Below are 15,328 nucleotides of genomic sequence, written 5' to 3'. Positions count from 1 at the left end.
GTTCTAGGAACTAAAATAGTTTTTGAGATAAAATTTAAATTCGATAAAATTTAAATTCATTTAACAATATGAGCTATATAATTTGTCTAATCAGCAAAATATGTCTTTAGGCTAATGACTAAAGTTATTACAATCAATTTCTTATAGGATAATTGTAGTAGGGTTCACAGAACTCGCTCTATCTTTGTTGTGATTTCACTTACAACTAATAACTATTTCAATGTTTATAACTTGTCAGAGAACCAATTGATAAAGATATGTCGTAACTCGTTTCTTGCCAAGACTTGTTTAGATCAAACTCTTTGCTGAATCTGAAGCCTTGCTTCAGTAGGACTATTAGGGTGATTTGATTTCATTATATTAATGCAGGATTGGTTTCTTAGTTATCAATCTTTTCTGAAGCTGATCATTAAATTGTTTGTGCTTGAGGAAAGTATATTTCAAAGCCCTCCCCTCCCTTCCCCTTCAAACTCGCAAACAAAGCCTTTGGGGATTTGACGTTTGACACATTGTGGATTCTGACGTTCCTTCAGAATTACTGTTTAGAAAGTTTGTGTATGTGTATAGTGTATAACATGCTCCGGGTGCTTGGTTCAATTCATATAGGTTTCCAATTTGTACACCTTTATCTTCTTCTCCCTTTTCTTAGATATGGCATTAAAATGTTGATTGCACTTGCTGAATTTGAACTTGATGTCATCTTGATTCAACCTGGCTCTTGATAGTATGTTGGCAATTTAAACAGAACACTATGAACTCACAAACAAAATACCATTAATTTAGCAGCACAAAAAGCTTTGCATATGGAACTTGTCGGAGCCTCCTTTTAATTTCTCTTATACTTCTCACACAACAACAAAAGAAAATTTACTAGCTATGAAAAGCGATGAGAAATTGTTGCGCAAGTTTTTTAGCATTGAGTACAAGTGGCAAGTGAGGTGTAGATCGTAGATAGTAGAAATATATGGTGTTTTAGTCCCAAATCACTAGTCAAGATATATAACATAGGTGGAGTTATTCTATATATATAACATCACGATGTTCTCCCAAGTATATATACATGGAGATGTGTCTATCACGGTCTCAATGACATGGTTCCGTTCCTTATTGATGTGCAGATGTTAATGTTAATATAGATTTTGGGTTGTCACATCTACACATTCATAAGGACGATGATCATGTCGTTGTGTCGTTCGATGGCAGTAATTGAGTTTAATAATTTTAACAATTAGCCCATTAAAAAATTGGCTAATACAATGATCTAATAGATGATATCACTTTTATCAAAAAAAAAAAAAAACATTAGTATTACTCTTTGATAGTTTAATCAAATCAATTAAACCATACAAACAAATTTGTAAAAAAAAAAACAATAATTTTCTAAATTAAAAGCTTAATAGTTACCTAAAATGCTTGGGAAAACCCAAAACAAACCAATAGGATAACAATATTATTGATGTTTTAGAACATGTGAGACTAAATTAAAAAAAAAAACTAAAATATTAAAGTTGTATTGGTGTTGATAATTTCGTTAAAATTAAAATTTTTAAATTTCAAAATAAGTTACACCTGAAATTCTCTTTAAAATATAATCATAATACTAAAATTATTCTTGATTATATACATTTTTACAAAAACCCCTTTTCTTCTCTAACTCTAATTATGTGCATCTTACTCTCTCGAACATCAAGTGAAAGGTGACCAAATTTTAATTGAAGGGTAAAGATTGAAACACAAAGTCTTCTATTTAACCTCTTTTCTTCATGTAGCGAATCATTCATTCACTACTTTGCTTGTATGTATAAATTAGAATGGTAGTTGGTGGCGGACAAGAACAATTGAACAAATTATAGGTCCAAATCATGCGTGTCAAGTATGGTTGTGGTCGAATGAGTACCTCTCTTTCTTGGTTTTGCAAATTTGTTTCCAAGAGATAAGATGACACCTCCTACGAAATTTTAAAATATATTATTGAGAATTTTTTAAGACATTTTACCTTAATAATATCTTGGCTTAATTACAATTTTGAAACCTCTAATTTCACTCACGAAATTGGTACTTTATCTCATTTATTTTTACTTAAAAATGGTGTTGCGAAGTATTTTAAATGACGTGTCATACAACCCAATGATGCAGAATGATCAACAACCATGAAATTACCGTAAAAATCCTAAAAGCATCAATTTAAATATGATATATCACCATTTTAAAGTTTAAAATTCTAAAAGATGGATCAAAACTGGGTGACTTTTTTTTGGTGGTGGTCGGGGTTTGAACCCCGGACCTTGCATATATTAATTATGTATTGTCCATACCAACTGAGTTATGCTCAGGACAAAACTGGGTGACTTTAAAATGAGGCATCAATTCCGTTAATGAATGAAAATAGGGGGACAAAAATTACAATTTGATCTAATATCATACACACATATCTATTGTGTGCGTGTTAGATTATTTTGAATTCTCCCTGAAATAAAAACAAAGAATTAATAGCACTTTGATCTTCATATTATGTTTAGATTAACGTTTTAGTCCCTCCACCAGCACTCCATTTCAAAAATTGAGTTTTTGATCCTCCAATTTTATAACTTTTTAAGTCCCACTAAATTTTGAAATTTCCTTTTTGATGTTTAGATTAACGTCACCACCACTCCATTTCAAAAATTGAGTTTTTGATCCTCCAATTTTATAACTTTTTAAGTCCCACTACACTAAATTTTGAAGTTTTTGATCCTCCAAAATTTTATAACTTTTTAAGTCCCACTAAAATAACTTTTTAAGTCCCACTACACTAAATTTTGAAGTTTTTGATCCTCCAAAATTTTATAACTTTTTAAGTCCCACTAAATTTTGAAATTTCCTTTTTGATTTGGTTTCGTCTTTTTTTTTAGTGGTGGCTGGGGTTTGAACCCTGGACCTTGCATATATTATGCATAGTCTAAACCAACTGAGCTAAGCTCACGAGGACATTTGGTTTCGTCTTTAATGACATGACAAACTGAGTGAGATGAAAATTTATTAAAATTGTAAAATAGGAGAAAATATCCAATTTTAAAATAGAAGACTAAAACAATATTTCACTACCAAAAATAGAAGACTAAAACAATGTTTTAGTGTTTTTTATTTTTTTAATCCTAAAAGACTAGTTTATTTAGGCATAATATATGAGGACAATTAAACGAATAACATCACAATTTTCTATCGTCTTAGTTCAAACCAAAAAGCACAATTATATATTAGTGTTTTTTATTTTTTTCATCCTAAAAGACTAGTTTATTTAGGCATAATATATGTGGATAATTAAACGAATAACATCACAATTTTCTATCGTCTTAGTTCAAACCAAAAAGCACAATTATATAAAATTCAAAAATAAGTTTCCGTAGCCGGGAGTCGAACCCGGTTATCTGGTTCCTGGTTCAGGTTCAACTTGGCAGTTGAGAAAACATTCCATTGTGCTACTACGGAATTGTTGTAATTACTGGTGCAAATTATTTTATTTATTCTGTAAACCGAAATCACACCATTCAAATTAATTAATCATTACAATAGAAGTTTTGCAAATAAAAATAATCTAAACAGCAAAAGTTTAATATTTTTTTATAAGTACATTAATAAAAGCAAAAACTTTCTTTAAAAAAATTATTTTTGGTTTAGATGAAAAAAACGAAGTTATAACCAAATACTATATGTATACTATATATAAAGAAAATACGTTGTTTTTAAGCTAGTTTTTTGTCTTTCCAATCATACTTTTAAGTAAATTTGACTATAAGGATGTTATTTTGTTGGTATTATTCAACGAGATAAGATTTTATATTCTATTTATTATTATATATTTTTTTTAAAGATATTATTTTTGTTATATTGTTGGTATCATTGAAAAAGATAAGTAAAGTTTGCTACAATATGAAAGTGCAAAATATATATTATCTATATTCTATACCTATAATTTCAATCAAAATTTGATAAAAACTATTGTTTGTAAATTATACACATTAGCGTTATAAAATGACAGGACAAATTGTGTCCGTCTAAATGCTAGTATATATAAATGAAATACATGGTTTTTGGATAAATTTTTCATTTCTAGTTATACTCTTAATCAAATTTTCCTATAAGAATATTGTTATAGGATGTTATATTGTCCGTGTCAATAAAAAAAAGATAAAATTTTATATTATATTTGTTATGTTGCTTGTGTCATTTAAAAAGATAAATATAATTTGTTTTAATATGAAAGCGTAAAATATCTCTATCTATAATTTTAATCAAAATTAAAATTTTATAAAAACTAATGTTCATAACTTATACGCATTATCGCAATAAAAAAAATGTTTATGATTCTAAAGATTGATCTTGAAAAACTTTTGATCGGATTGATTGGAATTTCATTTTGGACTCCATGGATAAATTGCATATTCCTAATAATATCAAACTCCTGGTTAGACATGGTATGAAATCGATCATCTCCATGTCTTTTTGTCCGTGCGATTGAAAGATTAAGTCACAAAATCAAGGACATGGTAGAGGATGGAATATGGAAACCATCACAATTTGGTAATAGCATGGGTCTTAAGTTATCTCATGTTTGTTTTGTGGATGATCCTGTCTTTATTGCCTAAGCATCCTTAGAACAAGCTCATATGATCAAAAACTTGATGGATGAATTTTGTGGTGCGTTCAGACTGAAAAATAACTTCTTTAAATCTAAAGTGTTCTTTATGAAGAACATGCAAGATGATATGGGAAGTAATATTCATATTAGCCATGTGTTGAGAATGGAGCAGGCATATAACCTTGGTAGCTATCTTGGAGCTCCTATATATGATGCATAATCGCATCACAAAGGAGTTTTATTCCTTCATTCTAAAAAATTATCTAACTGGAAAGTCTATTCTCTTTCCATTGCAGATAGAGTTACTTTGGCTCAATCTTCTCTTGATTGCATCCCGGAATGTATCATGAAAACAATGGATATTCCTGCTTCTATTTGTATCGAAGCGGAAAAACTATGTTGTAACTTCATTAGGGGTAGTACAAATGAGCAAAGGAAGTGTGATCTTATCTCTCGGGAACAAATTTGCAAACCCAAGACAGAGGGTGACCTTGGCTTTAGAAATCTCATAACTTTGAATAATGCTTATATGTATAAATTTACATGGCAGTTGGTGGCGGACAAGAACAAATTATGAGTCCAAATCATACGTGCCAATATGGTTGTGATTCGATGAATACATTTTTTTTTTGAAGCGCACTAGGAAGAATCGAAATTGAGACCTTAATGAGGAACACGCTCTCAGGTACCAAGTCAATATCACCATACCAACCCAAGTGGATACCCTTATTTCTTGGGTTTACAAGTTTGTTCTGAAGAGATAAGATAACACTTCCTTAATTTGCTCATTCGTACTTCATTTGCTCATTCTTGTGTTTGTGAATCCATTCATTCATTAGTCCATTGTATAGTTGAATTCAATGTGACTCGAAGTGGTTTCATTACTCTACTAAAATTATTGTAGCACTATAACCTCTAGATAGTTTTACTATCTCTCACTCGAGGTTTTGCCCAAGGCCTTGCAATTTGTCTGCATGACCTTTTGTCAATCAGAAGAGGATTTCATGCGATCGAGATAATTTTACATTCATACATTCAATGTATCCTTCACAATTTGATTCATCCAACAATCCACATGATTTATTTTCCTCTTCATAGCCTTAAACTAGAGAGTAGTAGTTTTTTGCTCAAAGGCACACGTTCCTGTCACTTCGACCAACGAGGCAAACTACAATATTCCATAATGTATGTTCGGCCGCAACACCAACTTTTGACCATACTTTGTGTTGCAGTAATAGTTTATCCTAGAAGGTCCTATATATAGTTATGGATTCCGTCATCGTCTACAACTGATAGTCACTGTGAATCCCGCCATCATCAGGAAGGGTGGGCAAGAGAGATGACATCTCAGGACACCATTTTTGGGTGTCTTCTTTTGGGGTTTCCTTTTGCAACAAAAAATACAAAAAGACATTAGAATAGTTAAAATGACACATCTTTATATTGATTCAACCAAGACAAACTTTAAGACCACCCTGAACATCATACTCCAAAGTGGGATTTTTGTTCTTTTGGGTTTCAGTGGGACTTCATATTCATATTCAATATCGATATTTCAATACCATAAATGTATAAAATTGTAAACGAAAACTTATGTCCTTGTGTGTTTACGTGTTTACATGAAATTTGATCAAAACTTAAAGAACCATTTGATAAATCAAACGGGGATATGGTGCTATCCACGGCATGATCGCAACTTTACATATAAACCTTGAATGATTCCAGCAGTATACTAGCAAGGGCTCATAATTTAAGGGAAAACCATGCCAATCATTTGGTGACACAATGGAATCCAAGAACGCCAATATGACGATTGTGCCTCAGGATATTTATGAAAATCACATGTAACCACATGTAACCATTATTACCATGAACTCCAACAACAAAAAATCGGTGGTGTGGAGATATAGCTTTATATTAGACCACCATAACTGCTTTATTGGCATGGCATATGCAAAAGGTTATTGATTATTTTGACAACTCAAAGCAAACTAACAGACTTCATATTGTGTATCGATTCAATAAACGGTTCTAGTGAAACTTATAAAAATTTAAATAGAAGCATATGGTTCAGTGATGCTAATCCCACAAATGTGCATGGTGTTTGACATGAATAACATTTAGACCATTAAATATTTCCATCTCTCTCACTCCATACAATTCTTGTAACAAAACCACCACTGAAACACACCAAACATGAAAGAAGAAACGACAGAGTGGAGGAGAAGGGAGGAAACTATCCGCAAATAACAGTCTAATCAGCCGCTTGAAAATGGCCAAAAACTCAAACTTAAATTTTGTTGAATGCGACAATGTCACAGCTCTGGACATACTCGTTAATTGGCTCAACTGTGAGTCTTTCTTCAATGAGGTCGTCTACAGATACAAGATCGTCAATAATGGTCAACATGATCTGCAGCTTCTTGATTCCGTATCCAACAGCAACCAGCTTGGCTGTAACAAATGCAACAAGCCAAATCAGTCACATAGGAATTGATTTTTTTTTTTTTTATAAAAGGTAGATTACATATACGCGTGAGAAAGATTAAAATTTCAAGTTTTTAACATACATGCTCCCCAGGTTAAACCGGGAATTTCAACGCTGCGAACAGCCTCTTCCAGCTTCTTCATGTCTGTCTCATCATCCCATGGCTTAACATCAAGCAGAATGGAAGACTTGCCACCTGTAAAAATATCACTTAATGAGTTTCAACCAAACTCAATGACCACTTTTCTCAAAACTATGCTTATGCTTAATGTAATGCTTGATGTAAAATAATAAAAATTTATAACGACTAGAAGGAGAGCTTACTCTCTTTCTTCTTTGCGGGCTTTTTAGATGCCTCCCTTTCCTCTGCTGCCTTCTTATCCTCCTCTGTTTCATCACCAAAGAGGTCAAGATCATCATCATCTTCAGCAGCAGGTGCAGCCTGACAAATAAATTCCAATGATCAAATTAGTTAGTAGTTCCTTCAGTGACTTCAATACAACTGTAACAACAATAACCTAAACTTCACAACAACTTGGGCATGTGTATAATGTAACGTCAAAGTTTTAGAAGTATTTTTCTACAAGAAAAAAGCACTGTCCTTTCATAGTTACCAACTTAGCTAACAACTATGTCACTTGGTAAACATCTCTATCAGGTTCAACTAACACAGGATCAGTTATGTTCCATCCTTATAGTATGTCATGTCAAAAGTAAACTATAGTATTATGATTATACAACTACGCATTGTTTTATCTTGTTTTTTGTATTTTTGAGAAATACAAAAAACAAGATAAAACAATGCCTAATTGCCTATAATAAACATGCAATGATTAAAAACATGCGTGGATCTCATTAAGAAAGGAGCTCTACAGTACTGGTTGTCCCTAATACTACTCTAAAAAACCATCCATGTTGCTATCTTGGCTGAAAGCAATTTCAATAATAAAATTGTTGGAAATGTTTGAAACAAACTGACTTCACTTCTGAAATAAAAATAGAGTACTTTGGCAATAATGTTTCAAATACAGTAATATGAAAGACGAGAAGTATTGTCCTTTTTCGTGTGGATTATTTATTTCTTTGTAGTATTGATAATGAAAATTACAAAATGTCTTCTAGGCATGCTAAATTCGAAACAACCAATAAATAAAATCAAAGACTCAAAAATATGAAAAAACAGAATACAAAACACTAGAGTTGGCAATCATAATTATTGTTTTTCACTTTTGAGCATGGCTTGACTACTTAACATTTTTTAACCATATTTACAATTGACAATAACTTAATAACTATATAAAGTCAAAGATTTTATGTAGTTCAATTCTAGAATGTTCGCAGATTCTTCATTAATAATAATCTTTCAGTTAACTGTACATTATATACACAGACATATCGATATTGTTACAAACTCAAGATATCAAGTTCTACTTTCTGAAAATAAATGACTAGGTATGTATTAGCTTCTTGCTTATTTTCACTTAAGATGAAAAGCTTACAGGTTTAAAGGGATCATGAACTTAGACAAGTGACAAATTGAAAAGTTGAGTCTCAACAGATGCCGATTTCAAATTATGTTGGATGTTATAAAAATCTGAATATCATTGTAAGATAATTCAGATTTTCTGATTCCACAGTATATTACTGAAAAATGTACCCAGTGTTACTCTAAGAAATACATCAAATAGATAAACCATACAACTCTACGTGACATAACAGAAATAATGAACATATGAAGTAACACGAAAAATTAAAATTGAGGGAGATACATACAGCTTTAGCAGGTGCTCCTGCAGCTGGAGCACTTCCACTGAATTTCACACCTTGAGCTTTTCCAGGGAAACTAATCATACAAAATTAAAATCAATAAATAATTTAAAAATTAGCAAATAATAATCAAATCAAACAAAACCAAATTCATATTTCAATATAAAGATCAATAATTAAGGAATACAATTGAAGAGAACAGAGCATACCTTGCAGCAAGATGTGAAGAGACAACATCGTACCAACCAGCAACATTGGCAAAAGCATCACTTGGTTTCTCCAAAACATATCCATACACTTTGATATCATCCTTTGTCAATTGATCCCTGAATTTCAATAACCCAAATCTCAGAAACAGTAAAAAAAAAAAATCTTCCCCATTCAAAACAATAAAATAGAAAGAATTTAACAGAACTCATATAGAAATTGAAAAACCCAAATCTCAGAAACAGTAAAAAAACAATCCAGCATAGAATTTGAAAAACCCAAATCTCAAAACAGTAAAAAAAAAACCAATCTTTTCAATTCGAATCAATAAAATAGAAGGAATTTGAACAACCCAACATAGAATTTGAAAAACCCAAATCTCAGAAACAATAAAAAAACGATTTTTATAATTTGAAACAATAAAAAAAGTAGAAATTGAGAGGATTTTGGGGTTACCCAGAAATATATTTTTTTCCAGAGAGGAAATCATTGAGGGATTTGAGACCCTCTTCTGTGTGAAGATCTGAGAAGGTAACAGCCATTAGGGTTTGCGATGAATCGGTGGCGGAGAGTGAAGAAGAGAAGAGTGTGTCGAGTGTTGAAAGTTGAGAGTGAGTTTTGGGCTTCAATAATTGGTATTTATATGATGCATAATCTCAAACCCTAAATCATACACACAACTCTCCAATATTATTTTTTTTTTCTTCACGAAAATATTAGTATTAGTATATTCTTATTTGATTCGATTTTATTTTTTATTTATTTTTTTACATGTTTATTGAATTATTTGTGACATTTTACTTTCTCAATGGAGGGTCATCGTGTGAGTGGGGGTTTATGATGCATAATTAAAAAAATCAAGGTTACCAACTCACATTTTTCAATATACTTTTGCTGATTTGTTAAAATAAGGTGGGTTAGAGTTACTTTTTGACCTCTAAATCACTTTTAAGTTGTTTTTCTCCTTTCCTATTTAAATAATTGATTTTTTTTTCATATATTTAATTATTATTTTCATTGTTTCATCGTCTTAGTGCAAGGACGTTCTTGACTTTATCGTCTGTGTATCGTTGTTTGTTTTTCCCATATTGTGTTAACTGTTTGTTCGATTTAGATTGTCAATCAGCTTCGATTTAGTACAAATGCAATCAACGTGTTTGGTATCGTTAATGTTACAGATCCGCGTGCAATTAAATAGTCATATCGATAATATACTTTGTCGTTTTATGTCATTAAATGGATGTTGTTGAATTTGTTCACATATTCATTCATTTTGATGGATTTTCTTGAATTTTCTAGTGAAATTTTAGCATAAAAAAGTCTTTCATGAAAACATGAGATTTCTTGGGATTGTTTTTCTTTTAAAATTTTACTATCTCTCTCTCCCCTCATCTCCTATCCCTCTCTCCATCCCCTCTCTCTCCCTCTCTCTCTCTCCCTTCTCTCTCTCCCTCTCTCTCCCCTCTCTTCTCCCTTCTCTCTCTCTCTCTCTCTCTCTCTCTCTCTCTCTCTATCTATCTATCTCTCTATCTCTCTCTCTCCCTCTCTCTCCCCTCTCTTCTCCCTTCTCTCTCTCTCTCTCTCTCTCTCTCTCTCTCTCTCTCTCTATCTATCTATCTATCTATCTATCTATCTATCTCTCTATCCCGCTCTCTATCTCTCATAAAACAATAAGAGTTTGTATTGAGAATATTATGATAGAGAGTGTGTTGTAGTCATTTCTTTTCAACGAGTCATTGAAATTTATAAAATCTTTTGAATCCTTATAAATCTATAAAATCATTTCAAATCTTTTAAATTCTTATGATGTAAATCCATCAAAATTCAAATTTAAAATCCTCATAGTCTTTTAAAATCATGAAAGTCAATAAAATCTTGCAAAGTCTTTTAAAATCCTCGAGACTTTTACAACAAAAACTATCATTTAAAATCCTAATCCAATACACTCCCTGAATTGCAATAGATGAATACAACTTATTTTTAATGAAGCAAAATACTCATTTTAATCCTAATCCTTAAAGTTGACAAAAATTCCGAATTTAAGTTTCAAATAAATTCTCTTTAAGTTTTTCTAAATTTGAAATAGATAATTTAAGTTTCAAATAAATTCTTTAACTTTGTTAGTTTTGTAAGTTTTCATGTTTTTTTTTGGTGGTCGGGGTTTGAACCCCAGACCTTGCATATTTTGATGCATTGTCCATAGGGATGAGAATATGCCAGGCCAGACTTTGATAGACCTGAGCTTGGCCTACGCAATTTTTTGCAAGCTTCAACCTGGCCTATGGCCTTTCATAGGCCTATTTTTTTGGTTTGGCCTAATCTATTTAAAAGTCTGGTCTGACCTGGAAGCCTATTTACAGTCCTACTTCATTAAATATTCATTTTTGTCTAATTCTAAATAGGCCAAATTGGCTTTAAAGCCTATTTCATCGTAAGGTCTGTCTATTGCTATAAGGTCTTAAAAACCTATTTCACTATAAGGCCTCAAAGCGTATTTAAAAAGTTCATTATTTGAGTATTTTTCTTGATTTTTATTCTAATATAAATTATATTTTAATATAAATAAAAAATAAATTTTAATAATATGCATAAATAGACCGGCCTATCAGATTTCGTAGACTTTTTTTATAGCTTAAGCCTGACCAATTTACTTAAATATGTTTTTTAAAAAGCCTAAGCCTAACATTTTTCATAAACAGGTCAGACCAGACCAGACTTAAACAGACCAGGCCGTAGGTCCATGTAGGCTGGCCTGACCTATTCCCAACCCTAGTGTGAGCTAAGCTCTTTTTATGTTTTTAAAAGGGTAACAAAGTGAAACTTAAAAACTTTACGGGAATAATCAGGTATTTTTGTCAAATTAAAAATGAAAAGAGCTAATATTTTGCCTTTAATTTAATAAAAAAATTAGGTCATTTTTTGTGTCACTTTCACTTTCCCTGGTATCTACGAGTGAACCCTTCAAGCCGAGTTACGATATCTCCGAAGGTGCCATTTTTTTTATCCCTTTTGCTTTTCAATTCGTAATTTCCTTTTTGTTTCTTGCGATTTTGTGATTATCTCTGAGTTTGTTTCCCCTTTCATGTTTTTATGTTGTTATTGTTTTTAAGAGATCACGAATGAATTTATGATCATAGTTTCTTTTGTTTGATCACTTTATTTTCTTAATCCTTGGCTGTTCCTGTGTTTATTCTTATTCAATTCCTATTGCATGTTTATCTTTGTTTGAAGATGCCCCATTTGTTTATTGTTGTCTCCTATGATGCACGGATACAGACACGAGATATGACACAGACACCGACGCACCGACACCACTAATAATTTGAGAAAATCACATAATTAAGTGAAATCACATGTCCGACACCGGGAGACACCTAATGTCCTAATCCGAGGAGTGTCTGCGTTCATAGGTTGTCTCCTTTGTTGCCTTTGTTCCATTTTTTGACAAATTCAAGGTAGTAAGCATAAGTAGACACCTAAATGTACACGTGAAGAGGACCAACATGAGGTTCACAAACATGTTGGTACCTTTTTCTTTTTAGATATTTTGATTTGAGCTTCGTGTTTGGTTGTTATATTTTGGATTTTTTCAATACCATGTGGGTCAATTTAGATACTAACATCGTCCTTTTTTAAAAATTTCTACAAGGATTTATGAATTTTTGGGTCTAAACCAAACAAATCAAATACTACCTAAACATTGATAAAATGAACACTTTCACTAAAAAATGTTCATTTTAATTCAATGATTCAATACAAATTCACTAGTAAATGTTCATTTTTGTCTCTCATTATGGTTTAGATTTGGTTTCACTTGATTCTTCTGGTAACACTTGTTTCAGCTTCCGGTCATATCTTCTCAGGTGTTGATTTTTGCTCGATTTCCTTCTCGATGGCTTCGGAGAAGGATTCACCGGAGAATCAAGGAATTGAAGATAGCGAAAGAAGTCTCCATGGAAGTGTCTCTTTCCAAAAAGGAGACTCGTCTCTAACAGCCAGAGATCTTCATGATAAGCTTTCTCCTCTTTGGAAAGAGGTGGTAACTTCTTGGAAACTTACCTCCTTAGGCAAAGGCTACTTTGAGTTTCAGTTCTCATCGGTTGAAGAAATGCGTCAAATTTCAGCATTAGGTGTTGTTTATCTTAAACCTGGACTTCTGAGATTTTTTCCATGGTCCAAAGACTTCAATCCAAACAATCACAAGCAGTCTTATGCTCAGGTTTGGGTTCGATTTCGCTATCTCCCTCAGGAGTATTGGATGCCTAGAACTTTGTTTGAAATAGCCTCTGCCCTAGGTACACCGCTAGACATGGATGAAAACACTGGAAACAGAGAGAAAAGAACATTTGGGCATTATGCTAGGTTGCTAGTTGATGTGGACCTATCTAAAAAGTTGTATTACTCTATAATTGTTCAAAGAGACGGTTTCGAATTTCCTTTAGAAGTGATATATGAAAAACTTCCACAATACTGCAATATGTGCAATCAAATTGGGCACAAGCACAACATTAAGCGTTGTAAGAAGCTAGTGGAAAAATCTAGGGTGGATTCTAAGGAAAATCAGCCCAGGCCAGTTAAACATGTTTCGAAAGAGGATATTAGACCTAATGGGGTTAGCCTAGAAGCTGCAACTGTGGAGAAAGACAATTTAGCTAATAAAGGCACTTCACAAACTCTCTCAAAGGAGAACCCTGACCTTGTTTTGGACATAGCTAGAACAGTTGAGGTAGCTAGAGGCAAAAGCATTTCTGAAATTTGTGAGAAGGTTCATAATATAGATATAGATAAATTTGCTTTGGGGGACAACTTAGCTCTCCAGTCCTGTCTCTCCGAGCCAGCTTTGACTGCTTTAGCTAATAGTATCAATGTTCGGGGAATTAATAAGTCTCCTGTGTTATTTGGCGAGCATTGCAATCCTGTTATGGGTCAGAATCTTCAGACTTCTCCTGACAACATCATAACTAGTACTCCCTCGGCAACAAACTATACTCAAAAGTGAGTCAAAGAAAGTTGATGTATTTCGTCCAAATTTTGTACTAAATACCTCAACTTTCTTTGACTCGCTTTTGCTTATATTTTGTTACAGAGGCAGTAGCTCTCTTGATATGGATCAATGTTTTGACTTGTCTATCAATTACAACAAAGGAACTCTCAATAAAAATCTGGTTAACAAGTCTGCTCTTCAGTCTTCTACTCCAAGACTTGACTTGATGGGTTTGGTTAAAGACATCAACAATCATCTATGATATAGATTTCAACCCTTATGCCTCTTGTAGGCAAAAAAAGAAAAAAATTTGAACCAACAAACTAGAGAAGGTAACACTGGTTGCATCCAATCTCATTCAAAAACGAAGATTTTGTTATGATGTGCCCGTAATGTGGCATTGTATGATCTGGTCTAATTCTTTTAGCAGCTGCTGGATGTCGGTCTCTGTAGAAGTCTGGCCTTTACTTTGGATATCTGCTGTCCGGTTTGTAGTTTCAGCAGATTCTGTGTTTGCTAGTGCTTGTTAGTCTGCTGTGTTCATTTCTGATTTTTAATGTAATCTGAACCTTGTCTTAGGAGCAGGGTTTGCTTTGTTTTTCGTATAAGTAGATAGTTTTTAGTAGCTAGTCTGTCCTTAGAAGTGGTTTTAGACTGCTTAGGAGGATAGCTGCTTTTCTTTAATCTTTTTTGGTTTTATTTGGGTTTAAGCTTAGTCCCCCAATTTTATGCTATTAGTAGTTATTGATCGTTACTTTATAAGGTCAAAATGAACAAAAACATATGATGAAGCTCTAACTCAAACTGATGGTATGATCTTCACATTCCTTTAAATACTTTGGACAATTGAGAAGGGAAAAATTGCATTGGATTCTTTTCCAATCTGAAATAGAAGAAATTGTGGGTGTCAGTTTATTACAATCAACAAAATGAGTACCAATGAAAGAACACGACGACCTCTATAACACCGACACCTATGATCGAAGGTGTGTCGAGTGTTCAACATGTGTCGGTGTCCAACACCGACGTGTGATCACATTTTCAATTAATTTAATTCTTTAAATTATTACCAATGTCGATGTGTTAGCATCGTATCATGTGTTTGTATATGTGTTCGTAGATGAGAACACACAAAAAGTATGGCAGACAACCGAATTTATGTAGGGAAATAACAAACCTGTGTGTTTTTCATGTTGTAGACCAAGACCATGTATCGATCATTTCATCAATGATATACAGTCATCAGATATATAACAAGCGTAAA

The 15,328-nt window shown here is 32.6% G+C and overlaps 2 protein-coding genes across 2 annotated transcripts; one reads left to right on the top strand and one right to left on the bottom strand.

Annotated features, from left to right (window-relative positions):
- Positions 1-6,604: 6,604 nt before the first annotated feature.
- Positions 6,605-9,687, bottom strand: LOC146924624 (Translation elongation factor EF1B/ribosomal protein S6 family protein). The gene is made up of 6 exons (XM_085709566.1): positions 9,537-9,687; positions 9,083-9,199; positions 8,880-8,949; positions 7,431-7,548; positions 7,189-7,302; positions 6,605-7,072 (listed from the first exon to the last, which is right to left on the bottom strand). The coding sequence occupies exons 1-6, from the start codon at positions 9,620-9,622 to the stop codon at positions 6,909-6,911; spliced, it is 669 nt and encodes a 222-aa protein (XP_085565692.1). The 5' UTR covers positions 9,623-9,687; the 3' UTR covers positions 6,605-6,908.
- Positions 9,688-12,004: 2,317 nt separating this feature from the next.
- Positions 12,005-14,868, top strand: LOC146924623 (uncharacterized). The gene is made up of 2 exons (XM_085709565.1): positions 12,005-12,068; positions 12,923-14,868. Exon 2 carries the CDS (start codon positions 12,973-12,975, stop codon positions 14,077-14,079), a length of 1,107 nt encoding a protein of 368 aa, XP_085565691.1. The 5' UTR covers positions 12,005-12,068; positions 12,923-12,972; the 3' UTR covers positions 14,080-14,868.
- The last annotated feature ends 460 nt before the right edge of the window (positions 14,869-15,328 follow it).

The sequence above is a fragment of the Medicago sativa genome, chromosome 5, assembly GCF_051527215.1.
Source record: "Medicago sativa cultivar Bolivia chromosome 5, Bolivia_mono, whole genome shotgun sequence".
NCBI classification, from domain to species: domain Eukaryota; kingdom Viridiplantae; phylum Streptophyta; class Magnoliopsida; order Fabales; family Fabaceae; genus Medicago; species Medicago sativa.
This window is presented reverse-complemented; position numbering and strand designations above follow the sequence as displayed.

Excerpts from the sequence above, each read along its gene's own strand:
- LOC146924624 (XM_085709566.1), bottom strand. The coding sequence starts at position 9,622 with ATGGCTGTTACCTTCTCAGATCTTCACACAGAAGAGGGTCTCAAATCC. Across the intron at positions 9,200-9,536 it reads GGAAAAAAATATATTTCTGG|GGATCAATTGACAAAGGATG; the intron begins GTAACCCCAAAA and ends ATTGAAATTCAG. Across the intron at positions 7,549-8,879 it reads CAGGAGCACCTGCTAAAGCT|GCTGCACCTGCTGCTGAAGA; the intron begins GTATGTATCTCC and ends TTTATTTGTCAG.
- LOC146924623 (XM_085709565.1), top strand. The coding sequence starts at position 12,973 with ATGGCTTCGGAGAAGGATTCACCGGAGAATCAAGGAATTGAAGATAGC.